The 12891-nt window shown below is 36.8% G+C and overlaps 1 protein-coding gene across 1 annotated transcript in view; it reads left to right on the top strand.

The window, feature by feature from the left end:
- GRHL1 (grainyhead like transcription factor 1) overlaps positions 1-11443 on the top strand; it is a gene marked incomplete in the record, with an annotated part of 18738 nt that extends 7295 nt beyond the window's left edge. Inside the window, 11 exon segments of the mRNA XM_072407542.1 lie at positions 223-379; positions 612-723; positions 1181-1275; positions 4530-4688; positions 4940-5027; positions 5345-5484; positions 6418-6455; positions 6913-7001; positions 7293-7378; positions 8416-8480; positions 9565-11443. Of these exon segments, the coding sequence (XP_072263643.1) occupies positions 223-379; positions 612-723; positions 1181-1275; positions 4530-4688; positions 4940-5027; positions 5345-5484; positions 6418-6455; positions 6913-7001; positions 7293-7378; positions 8416-8480; positions 9565-9679 (1144 nt within the window).
- Between the last annotated feature and the right edge of the window lie 1448 nt (positions 11444-12891).

The raw sequence follows: 12891 nt of genomic DNA, 5'->3' as shown, positions 1-12891 counted from the left end.
TACCATTTGGGTAGCATGAAATCTATGGATTATGGCACCATGATGCAGAAATACCAGAATTCCCCCATAGTTAAATCCAGGTTTCTCTATAGTTGGCACTCTTGCGCTTGGTAAAAAAATAAAATGGCATTATATGGAGTGGAGAAATTTTGGGTATGTCATTGTGTACATCTTGCCATTGGTATCCTAGTCATATAATGTGTTTTTTGTTTTAAATTGTAGGAATAACTTTGAATATACACTTGAAGCTTCAAAATCTTTGCGACCAAAGCCTGGAGACAGCACAATGACTTATTTAAATAAAGGCCAATTTTATCCAATCACACTGAAAGAGATTGGCAGCAATAAAGGAATACACCACCCCATCAGCAAAGTGCGGGTAAGTCTTGTCACCGAAGAAAGGAAATAACTTGAGTTTTGCTCCTATTCTACAGTTGGGCTGCATAACTTAAGTGTCCAATGATGTCCACATAACGGAAAAAAAAATTAAATGTGTATATAGCCTTAAACATTTTTTTTTCTTTATGCAGTCCTATTTGCCCCAATGCCAGTTACACAGCTACAGCTTTTTGCATGATCTTTTCATTTTGCCTCTTTTTTGTGTCTTCCAGAGCGTTATTATGGTTGTGTTTGCTGACGATAAAAGTAGAGATGATCAGCTGCGACACTGGAAATACTGGCATTCTAGACAACACACTGCCAAACAAAGATGCATTGATATAGGTAAGATTTTACGGGCAATGGCCACGGAGCATGGTTGCTTTTAATGTTTTCTAGACCCGATTTTGTATTCAAACCTGGATTCCGTCTCTTCTTGGTCCCCCAGCAAAGCTACATCCTTTGTAGCAAAGCATTGAGAAATATTACAGCAGACAGTACTCAGGATGGCTTATTTGTATACTTTTAATGATTGCTTCTTCAGTTGTATTTCTCACTTTTTATCTACAATGTAGCCAGAACAGTTGGGGTCTATGGTGTTGAAAGGCAGAAATAAAATTCCGGCAGTAGATCTTGCCGACAAAAAGCACTAGTCCCTTCAACGCTTAAGTTATTGGATCATTTTAAAGCTTTGTTGGTTCCTCTGCCTCCTACCTGACCCTTTTTGCCCAGTGATTTAAAGATGAATAAGTCACTTCCTAGTTATCAAAAATATTACCATTCTTCTGTGATTGTTTTACAGCGGACTACAAAGAGAGTTTGAACACAATCAGCAACATTGAAGAGATTGCCTATAATGCCATTTCCTTCACCTGGGACCTCAATGATGAAGGCAAGGTATGTGCAACTCCTGATTTATATAATTTCCTTGGTACCCTCATTAAATTGGGTGTGTTGAATTTATTACCGTCTTAAGCTGTAATTATTAGTGTGCACTCCTGCATCAATATGTATGATGATTTATTACTGTAGCTACTTTAGTTTTTGTTATAGAATCATTTGCATTTACAGTGCCATTTTTTTTCAACTTCAAGACTATAGGATAAAGATTTACATTTAGTGATTTTTTTTTTTTTTTATTTTTTTTTGTGACTACTATTGCTAAACTCTTCTTTTTAAGTTGCTACTTGCAATACTTTAAAACTAAAAAATGGATTTGTACTTAAAAGCATCCACAATAAGGAACCTGCAGCTGCCTTGCCTTAGGAGTGGAAGTTTTTGATCTTAGATTGTGTGTCTTTTATAGCTGTGCTCCCCCCAGTCTGCTAATAAATAACTTAATCTGTTCTAATAAACTGGTGACTTGTCCTGACAAGAGGCCGTACACGCTGCTTGTATGTAAACACATCCATTTAATGGGAAAGTTTCACTGAAGGGCTCTTATTTTTTTTTTTTTCAATAGCCTTTCATATGGCATATGGAAGTAATTTGTTTGTGGTATAATTGTATATAATATCCAAACTTGGTTATGTAAAGAGGAGTTTCGATCTCGTTGGGTTTAAATGGGGCAATGTTGGCTGGGAAAACCAATGACAATGGGCCATATAATAGCAGATAGAGGGTTTAGTCCTAAAAGAAGCCGCCTCCGTCTTTCTGCTTCTTCTATGTCCGTGGATTGTTGCTCTTGTTTAGCTGCGCTCTGAAGCTGTGCTATTGTAAAGGGCCAACAGGTTGCTTGGAAGGTGCCGATGAGGTGAATGTCTGGGAGAGTTCATAAACAAACACTGCTGGGATTGTTAAACTTTCTTTCTCATCAGTTCATCAAATACAAAGACAAGGGAAAAGGAAAAGCAATGTATGCTGAACTTGGAATGTTTAACCCATGCTTTGACATGGAGCCTCAGTCCTTTAGATGAACTAGACGGCGACACCATGCCATACCCAATAATCCCTGGGCTGCCAGCTGGTTTCTAGTTGTTGGTTTTTGTTAGGAAGGTTTCTGACCCGGTGTTGCAGAAGGAACATTTATTTTTTTAAAGTATTTGCGAAAAAAAGTTTGATTCCTATTTTTGCCTATTTAATAATATGTTGGCGCTATATAAATCCTGTTTATTAATAATAATAATTTGCCTTTACTGCAACTTTTGATTTATGGGGTGTAATGTTGTTCTGGCAAATGCAGAGTAGATTATATTTTAACAAAGTATTGTATTGCAAGAGCATCTTGAGATTTTGGCTGCTCTGTACCCCTCAATCTCCTCGGAAGGAGAACTGTAGGTGGATGACCCATGTGCTTTGGTTGAATCAGAATGGGTATATGAAAAGATTAATTTTTACATGGAGGGATCCGCAAACATGATTGTGTTGCCACCAATCTAGAAGAGTCCACTACCTGCATATATCAACCCAAATACATGATACTACTTTTCTTAAAATGCAAGAGCATGGCCTTCAAACCTATTCTTTCCAGGCTTGGTAATAGCTGCATGCTCCTAGAACACGTCTAAATGTGTAAACCAGCGATAATAATGGATCTCCAGAATAAATACACATTCATGGCTATGGGCCCAAATAAACGGCTTTAAAATGTGGAAGTATTGGACAAAATCATTTGTTACAGAAGGAAGCGGAAGCAGCAGAGTGAATTTTGTATAAGCTTAAGAGATCCCTTTTTTGGGGCTATTGATGATTACCTTTTATAGTTCGTGGGGTTTAGCGGTGTAGAATTCTGCACTTTCTGGTATAGGATATGTGTAAACTGCGTTAGGTAATTCATTGGCTTCAATTACTTTTTTAAGTAATTCTCTCACTGGAGCCACATGATCAGCTCCAGTGAGAGAGTGGTCGCCAAGACAGATAGGGCGGCGATGTTCCCAAAATGCACAAAGGCAGCAATAAGGACAGAATTTCTAACAATTTATCATTTAGAAGGATGGTGGCTATAGTGGCTTTTTAGGTCATACCCCTATGTCCTCCTATGCACCCTGTATAATTTGCACATTTATACAAGCCACGACTGTCACTTCATTTACATTCCAGCACATAATGAACAGCGGTGATAATCCCTTGTCATACAGGTGACTCTTCTGTGCTAATATTCCAGAGTTGCAACACACATCAGTGGGGAAGTATATTTAGCATGTCATTAACTTCTAAATATTTCTAACTCCATTGATTCACCGCTGGCCTGTGAAAGGGTTAATTGAAGTATTTATTTAGTGCTTGACATTGAAATTGGAATTTCCATTAAAATTTTAGGAAACACTTGAAGGATTGACTGGTGATGGGAATCTTATGGGAGTGCTTTCCTGCAATGGCGCATTCCATAAAGATTTTGGGTGGCCAGTTCTCACATTGGAAATGGTGACTTAACCCATTTCTTCTGGAAGCACAGAGATTTTAGTGTATCTTAAAAAGAAAGTCTCCACTCCACTGACGGTATCCAAAGCACCGGAAGTAGTGCAATGTACAAGAATACCAAATGTAACAAGAATAGCAAGCTAAGAGCCCAGATAATAAAAGGGGGTCATGGGTAGATGGTGAGAGCTAAAGAAACTGTTATTCAAAAAAATGAACCAGCTCTGTTTTATTAAATATAGATCTTCCAAATGTTGGTGCTTCTCCCCAGTCTTTTGCTACAAATCTCACTTGAACAGATCACAAGTAACCTAGTTTTAAAGTAGTTCAGACTCTTGATTTTGGTTAGTGTCAGCCGGTGTGATGGAATCCATCATCCTAATATTTGTAACTACTGTGATGTTCCAAAGCACAACCATTATATGGAAGACAACCACCAGATGGTGACACCTTCATACACAGCTCTGTAACAAATATCTCCCAGTAATGGTATACAAATATCGCTATGAAGAAACGGGACATTTGGAAATATTCGCACTTTTATGATTGGTGCATGTGTCTAAAACCGGTTTTACAAAATTTATTTGAGAAGTTCAGTTTTAGACTTAACGTTAAAAGAATGAAAAAGATATTAAAAACTGATTGCACACTTTAGACAGCACTTGTGTATTAAAGAGCAAAATGTTGCTGAATAAAAATGATTTTCACATTATATTGAGCATTGCTAGTTAAAAGAGGAAAAAAAAAAACTAAATATAACTGATATACTGATGACCATCTCTATTTATCTGCAGGTGTTCATCTCTGTGAACTGTTTAAGTACAGACTTCTCTTCTCAGAAAGGGGTGAAGGGGCTTCCGCTCAATATCCAGATCGATACGTACAGCTACAACAACAGAAGCAACAAGCCCATCCACCGGGCCTACTGCCAGATCAAAGTTTTTTGTGATAAGGTGAGATACATATGATTCTATTTGGAGTCATAGAAGTGCCCTGAGCACACATACACATGTACGTTTCATTATAGTTTATAATAGTAATATTACACAGTATTTATATAGCGCCGACATATTATGCAATGCTGTACAAAGTCCACAGTCATGTCGCTAGACTTTTTTTTTTTTTTTTTTTTTCTGTTCCAGCAATAGGATTACATTTTTAGTCGGACTTCAAAAATGATTAAAAAATTATTTTTCTTCTATAGGGTGCAGAGCGTAAAATCCGTGATGAAGAACGTAAGCAGAGCAAGAGAAAAGGCAAGTGTACTGATCCCAGCTCCCAGATTAATGCTTGTAAGTAGAAGCAATATGTTTGTCCCAGTTTTGTCTCCCTGAGCTTTTGACCTTTAGTAAAAAAAACTGTGATATGGGCCACTTATGTTTCCTAGAGTGGGAAGAGTTAGAATATTTGTCTTAGCCTCCATTGTAAACTCACACCACCTCCCCGTGCATTATATATTTATAATATATATTATATATATTCTATGCACATTTTTATTTATTCTTTTGGGTTGGCTTGTTGTATTTTAAGAATAGTTTGCAGTACTATAGACACAGTTTTGACCTATACAATTGTGTGGGTTAATCTGTTCTTTTTTTCTATTTTGCAGTTACAGATGTTAAAGGAGCACTGCTTCCTTCTCATAAGAGGACAGACATCACCGTGTTTAAACCCATGCAGGACATGGACACACAACCTGTCCTTTTCATCCCTGATGTGCACTTTGCTAATCTGCAGCGTACCACTCATGTAAGTATCTCCAGACCTTTTTTCTAATAAAGGGGTCTTCACTTTAATAAAAGTAAAATATTTATTACCTTAATACCCAGGATTAAAAGTTCTGGGTGACTTATTTAATGTATGCTTATATATGAAGGCCTTTACACTCAAATGGATGTCTGCAGCCTAAATTAATTTCTACTGTTAAGGTGCCAGGTGGCTAATTCCTTAGTTCTTTCTGAAAAGTATAGCATCAGTACTTCAAAGTTCTATCCATTCTTCTCCTTTCCTGGACTTTCATTTTGGCTATGAAGGTTGTCCAGTATGGTGATGGAGCAGGACTTGGCCCCATTGGGACTATGACATTTGGGTATGGATGCAGTAATATGCATCTATATGTGAGATCACTTATACCTATCTTTTTGCTTTTTTCTACTTCTGGGTCTCCCAATGTACAGAAACCAGAATCTGTCAGACTGACTTGTCTGTGAAGGTTCTCATTTATCCAGGTTCTCATTTATCCATTATATATCGAATAATAGTCATTCTGCTGCACTTTTCCTCTTAATGTTGAAAATCTTTCACAATTTTCCAAATTGTTTTATGAAAAAAATTACCCAGAATTTATATCCACAAAGCACAAACCCCTAATCCAATTGCCTTGGAATGAGACATGGAAGATGTTGATAGTCCAAGACCAGAAGGTGTGAAATTTGTGACCCACCTTTTCTAGTCGCCTAAACCATCCTTGGTGTCAGGAAGTCTGCATAGGTCTTATACCTTTGAACTACTAACTTCAATTCCTCGTGTTTGGCATTATCCATGCTATCCATTTTGTAAAATATAATGCGTATTAGTATTGTAGTGTTCATGTTCTGCTTAAGGAACTAATGGCAAAAAATGAGAAATATCATGGTATCAGATGTGGCAAGTTGATTTATCTCTGTTTTCATTTTATTTCAGGTGATTCCACTTTCCCCAGAAGAGATGGATGGAGAAAAGTAAGTTATCCTCTTTTTCTTTTTGCTTTATCTCTTTGTAAAGATTTTAACAAAGTCTATAGCCATCATCCCATACCCAACACCATTTCTTCCTGGGGAACCCTAAACTATAGCTAACAGAAAGACCAAGCACCAGTGGGAGGCTAAATAACCTAGTTTTTATTGGGTAATTTGCCTAAATTCATGATTTTTTATTATTTGTTTACTTTGCATGAGATTGTAGTGTCTGAGAAGTGTCTACATAGCTTTTGGCACTTTATGCTATGGGTAAGCAGGGGATAAATAAAAATGGCTATACATTTTGCTCCATTGAGGTTGAGTTTCAGTTTGCTGATTGACGCAAAAAACGCCATTTATTTTTTTTTTTTTTTTTTAAATATAGAGGTGATGTAGACTTGATTTTGTGCAGTATTTACATGCATGCATACTAATATTTTTTATCTTCTGTGTTCTTCAGCTCTGGTATGAAGAGAGGGCCTTTCAGTCCTGAAGAAGACTTTGGAACGCCTCCAGCTAAGATACCAAGATTAGATGAACCAAAGAGAGGTATATAAAGTTTTCTCCTGAAACTATATGAACTTTTTCTGCACCTGAAACGAATCTGAGATCACGCAGACAAATGTCATTGCTACTTTTGACTGGTTATGTCTTAGTATTTGTAATTGGAAAATCAGTTGGCTCTAGGCTGAGCATTCAGTTGGTATGGTTGTATGCTTGTCATGATTGAGCAGTACACATGAATTTGTGCTTATCATGCAGAGTAAATTAGTTAGGGTAATGTAAATTTGCTGTTTAAAAGGATTGTGACTGAGTTTTGTATGTTTTCTCCTGTTGCAGTGCTGCTTTATGTACGAAGGGAGACGGAGGAAGTTTTTGACGCTCTTATGCTGAAATCTCCATCACTAAAAGGACTGATGGAAGCTGTAAGTATTCCGGAGTCAAGTATGTTTGTTTTAAAGAATGGGTGAACAAACTGGGTATGTTTACACTAGTCTAAGGTATCTCAAGGTAGATCCAATTACTATGTGTACTCTTATTAGACTTCAATAATGTCTAAAGGATGTTACACTGTGCAGGTGACAATGGCCATCCACTTACATGTAAGGCGAAACCAATTTGGGATTTTTAACAAAAAACCTTTAACCTTACACTCCATCACTTTAAGTTACATCAGCTCACTTGATCATCAGACCTAAGTTCTGTTGGGGAGGATGAGGGAGGTGGATAGGAGTTTAGGGGTCAATATAAACTTATAAACAACTAAAGTTGTCTGCTGTCACATTGAGATCATGTAAGCAACAGATTCCAGATCAGGGACCCCAAACCTGACCTGACCCAGCTTTGTGGGCACTGGCAGTAAATTTCTGATGCTGAGCTTTGGCATTGGACCACCTGACCTGGAAACTAAGTACCCAAGATGTCTTTGCTATAGGAAAAATCATGATTAATTGAATTCCCCCCCAACATTTTTTTTTTTTTTATAAGCGTTGAAGGTGAACCTACATTTTCAGATTTAGGTTTGCGTTAAATTAAAATATGCTGTACAATGTAAGCAATGGGTTAAAAAGCACCAGTTTTCTTTTAGAAGAAATTTTAAGCAAATTTGATGCAATACCATTGCTGGATATAATTGAATGAAGCCTGTAGACACCCAGAATTTGGTCCTTATTAATAATAAACTTTATAAAGCGTAAGAATATTACACAGCACTGTTGGATCACATCTTCAATACAGAGTTTTTTTAACTACTAATAATTTAATGATAGTTTAGTGTATATTAGTGTGTTTTATGAGAGTATTGGTGAGTTGAGGGTTCAGGATAGATCCGTAGCCATCAGAAGCTGCCTCTATTGGCACAAGGCTGGGGTGTCTATACAAAGATTAACATCTAGTTTAAATGTTTACAGTAATTATGCAAGTCAGAAATAAATAGTAAATTATTGTTTTTGTTTTTCTAAAGATCTCTGAAAAATATGAAGTTCCCTTTGAGAAAATTGGAAAAATCTTTAAGAAGTGCAAAAAAGGGTAAGTCAGAACAGAAAATTTGGCTTACACATCTCACACTTGTTGGAAACAGATGGCTTGCTGATCATTTTATTTGCTGATTGTTTATTTGTATAGCAGTCTTTAATTGATGATGATTACTTATGTCCCATAAGTATATGGAACATTTCACAGATGTATAACAACATATTCTTTGTTGCTTTTCAAAGTCTGTGGAATCTTTCTCATTAGTTGCTGTCTCAAAGGAGCTCACAATCTGTTGTTCCTTCCATGGTACTTTAGACACGTACAGTCTGGAGTCAGGTTTGCTGGAAGCTAGTTATGAAGTAGTTGTGTGTCTTTTGGATTGTAAAAGGAAACTTAAATTTCAGTACACAGTGAGCCATTAAACCATATCTTAAGACTGCGTGTTACTTTAAAAGACGGTTTCTACCACCACTCGTTTATTTATTTTTATTATCAATTTGCCTATCTCCTAATAAATTGTCCCATGTGGATACCTAATAACTAGGGACAGGATTGGTGACTTAGAGTATTGTCTTCTTCCTCTACCGTGCCACCATTCATCTCATCTCCTCTGTGGTCCTGAATGTATATTCGGCACCCCATAGAGCAGATTTCTGTACCAACAGCTTATTTTCAATTATTCAATGCAGGACTGTATTGGTAAGATGTATTAACACATATGAACAGCTCCTCTGCTCCCTGCTGCATTCTCATATATTGAAAAAAAACTGTAGACTCTAAAACGCACAAAAGTAGCAAAAATTATTTAAAGCTCAGCCAGGTGGAAAGGAACCAAGCAACAATTGCAAGGAACCCTTAATGTGAAACTGGCCAAAAAATATAGGTATCTGGTTCTGACTTGACCCACTAGATTCAACCTGCTATTGAACTATAATTTTGGCTGGACCTACCTTTAAATAAAAGGAATATAATAAATATATATTTATATAATGATAAAATTAAAGGAATCTCCCTGCCGATGGAGAACTGTCATTCTTATTTAGTCCTAAGTCTACTGTAATTCTCCCTTTAATGTAGTTTCTCCAATTTTAGATGCTTTTTTGTTTGGTAATTTAAATATTTTTCTCTATTACCTTAGGATCCTGGTAAACATGGATGACAACATTATTCGACACTATTCAAATGAAGACACCTTCCAGCTTCAGATTGAAGAGACCGGAGGAAGCTACAAGCTGACACTGACGGAAATCTAACCTGCTGCCCTTTGCATATAGACTTTTCTCTAAAGGCCGATGTTCCCACTTGCCTTGCAAGGAGACGGGTCAGCTTCCATGGTGGAAAGACTGCTGTTACAAACCCTCAGAAAATCTGGGCAAACTATTGCCTACAATATGTATGGGTGGCACAAAACTGCGGAGAACCAACTATGCTTAGCATGTTCTGAAATGCGTTGCAAGTTCTTTCGTACACAACTGCGTAGGGCCAAGAAATGTTTTTTCTTTTGTCTACCAGCAAAAAGAAACAACTTTACATCTTGGTATTCTACAGTGGGTATAGGGATAATGGTTTTCTGCCCATATAATGGGGCCGACTTTAGACCCCAGCGAGGGGCCTGCAACGCAATAAAACATAGGCAGCAAATGGATTTGTATCTTTACCACTTGTTAGAACTGCCTAAAATATGAAGAACCATAATGGGTCTTGTTATCTCCTGCACCCATGAAGCTGCAATGTATATAAGAAGTGCAATATATTTTTTATAACTTTTTTTAATGTAAATGTGTATACATGAGCTTATTATGTATCTAATATATAGAGTTAAAGTATGCGTGCGTATATACGGTGAGAATTTATCTGAGGTGCCAAATTTGGGGATCAGGAAATAAATGTGACCAACAAACACAGGTTATAACAAGCAGATTTTTACATATCTGTGTCTCAGGTAGAAGGGAAGCCATATTTGTTCCCAATCGATGCGTTGAAAAGGTGGCTATGGTCTAGAATTGTGAAGGAAATAAGCATTCAAACCTTTTCATCTAGACAGTGCAAAAGGTGGCAGTGACAGACCAATGGCTTAATAAACTAATTCTATTTCTGCTCTGACCCCAAAGAAATGAGGGGTTATAGAATAGTATGCGTTACATAAAGCTTTTTAATATTAAGTTTAATTTAAGTAAACTTAATTTAAGTTTGCTTGACAGTTTAGTTTAAATACATTTAACTAAATCATTTTTTAAATAATGTTGCCTTATACTAGGTGAGGTTCTACATTTTTTTTTTATATATTTAAAAACAAAATGGAAACTATTCCCCCTATCCAAAACAGGGCAATTTAAAGATCCCTCTTGCCCATTTGTTTAATTTTTTAATTTACCCTGCGGTATCATTTAATTCAAGCCAAGTGGTCTCTAAAAACAGCTGCAGGTCCTTCCCAGACAACCATCTTCCATATTGAAACCATCAAGATTACTTTGTTCTCGGTTTCCTCTTGAGAGAGACAGATGGCCATCTGTATACCTGAGACAAGTAATATAAACGTTCAAACCACAGGGATGGTTTCCAAAAATGATCTGCACCGGTTTTCAGACACCTCTGTAATGAAGTAGAGGAAGCTTGCATTAAAATATCTTAATTACCATTTTTAAGAATAGGAGAAGGATTATCCCCCTTCATGGTCATGACATTAAAAACCTCAGTTATTTGGGTTCTGCACAGATTATGTGCTAGGATACGTCTAGACACTGGAAAGTTATTTTGTACATAAATTTATCTATTTTGTCCTTTAGTTTTTATTGGTCTTTTTGACAATGGAGAAAAGGGTTTATTCAACTTCAGGGATGTAACTTAAAAATCACATGTAAAAATATAAATTAGGATATAATGGATTCCAGTGGAAGGATTTGGTTGGAGGTTCTATAGTGGACAATGATGTGTTGTAGTTGTAGCAGTTTATATTGAAGGGGAGCCTTTTACCTTCTGTTACATCTGTATGTATGCTTTTTACAGAAAGAAAATACATTTTATATAACTTTTCAGTGTGTTTGGTTTTTTGTGCATGATTTTATATTACAGCTTGCATACCATGGAAATCAATCTTTTACTTTTAAAGCCTGGTTTACTTACCAAAACTATTGCCCCAATTGCTTCCCAGGAGAGATTTACCCCCAGACTAAATAGATCATGGTGTAAGGTCACACAAGGCAGCATCAGGCCAATAGTAATAAATGACCTGGATTCCTAGGATCCAGGACACTCAAAATTGTGGCAGCATTTCACCATTAGACATGGCTTATTGCAGCATCATGGAGAGGCCATTGTACATTGCTAGACAACCTCCGTCAGTCCTCCTTCCAGGAATAAGCGGTTGAGGGACAATTCTAAACATTTACCCTGTCTACTGCTAATCCCAGCCCCCTCTATTGCCACCAACCTCTCTGCAGTACTTATCCTAGACTCCCTTTAGTGTTGGCTCTAACACGCGCAAACACACGCTATACCTATCGAGATAAAAATATATATATATATAAAAGGTTTTTTTATATTGAAATATATATTATATATTACCCAGTGTTGCCCGGGTATTTATTTATTGCAATCTTATACAGGAAAAGGAATCAAATAAACCTGTAGTGTTAAGCAAAATGCACACTGTCACTGAGCAATACATACATGCAAATATACCTCTGACATATACCACAGTGCTGTAAGATCAGCGGTGCACTCACATGAGTCTGAGTCAAATGTCTAGCAAGTTTGGTTGAAATGTCTCCATGCATTTTCAAGTGATGGTGGAACATACACACTCCAGTTTTTTTTATATAATAATCATGTAGGTCTATAGTAGTAGGTTGGTGATTCTGAAGTGAACATGAATGCATGAGCATAATACGGATGTGTTATGTGTATTAAAATTCAAGGCTACTGGACAGGCTCCAGGCTGAGCTGGACTGAGCCTACACATATCTTTGATGCTTTTTTGTATATTGGGAACCCTATATATCACTGGCTGCTATAATCTGCACATTTCTACTCTTCCATTAGGATCACAAGCTACTTTAATGACCAATGGTAATGCTTGGAATGGGGGCGGGGGGTAGTTAAACTATCTAATCACTACTCTTGCAGGTTATTCACTCAACTTTTGCTTTGCTACAAAAAACAAATCTCAGATATGACACAAACCTATTTACAGATGCACATACTGACATTGTAAAACATACATCCAAAGGGTAAGTTAGATTGTTGCATTACTGGTACATTTTCCAGACCTAAGTGGGGGATATTGATTGAATCAATTAAAATAAATCCACTTGGTACATATAATCTCATACCAACACAATCATATGACCAGTAAACCATCTGAATGATAAAAATCTATAGCGGGAATTGAACAAACTGACAAATTGATTCCACCCTGCAAAGCTGATCTGTCATGCTGTACAAGAAGATTGTTGGTTGTTAAAGC

Source organism: Pyxicephalus adspersus, chromosome 4, assembly GCF_032062135.1.
Source record: "Pyxicephalus adspersus chromosome 4, UCB_Pads_2.0, whole genome shotgun sequence".
NCBI classification, from domain to species: domain Eukaryota; kingdom Metazoa; phylum Chordata; class Amphibia; order Anura; family Pyxicephalidae; genus Pyxicephalus; species Pyxicephalus adspersus.
The sequence above is the reverse complement of the archived record's forward strand: the minus strand, read 5'-3'. Positions and strand labels throughout refer to the sequence as shown.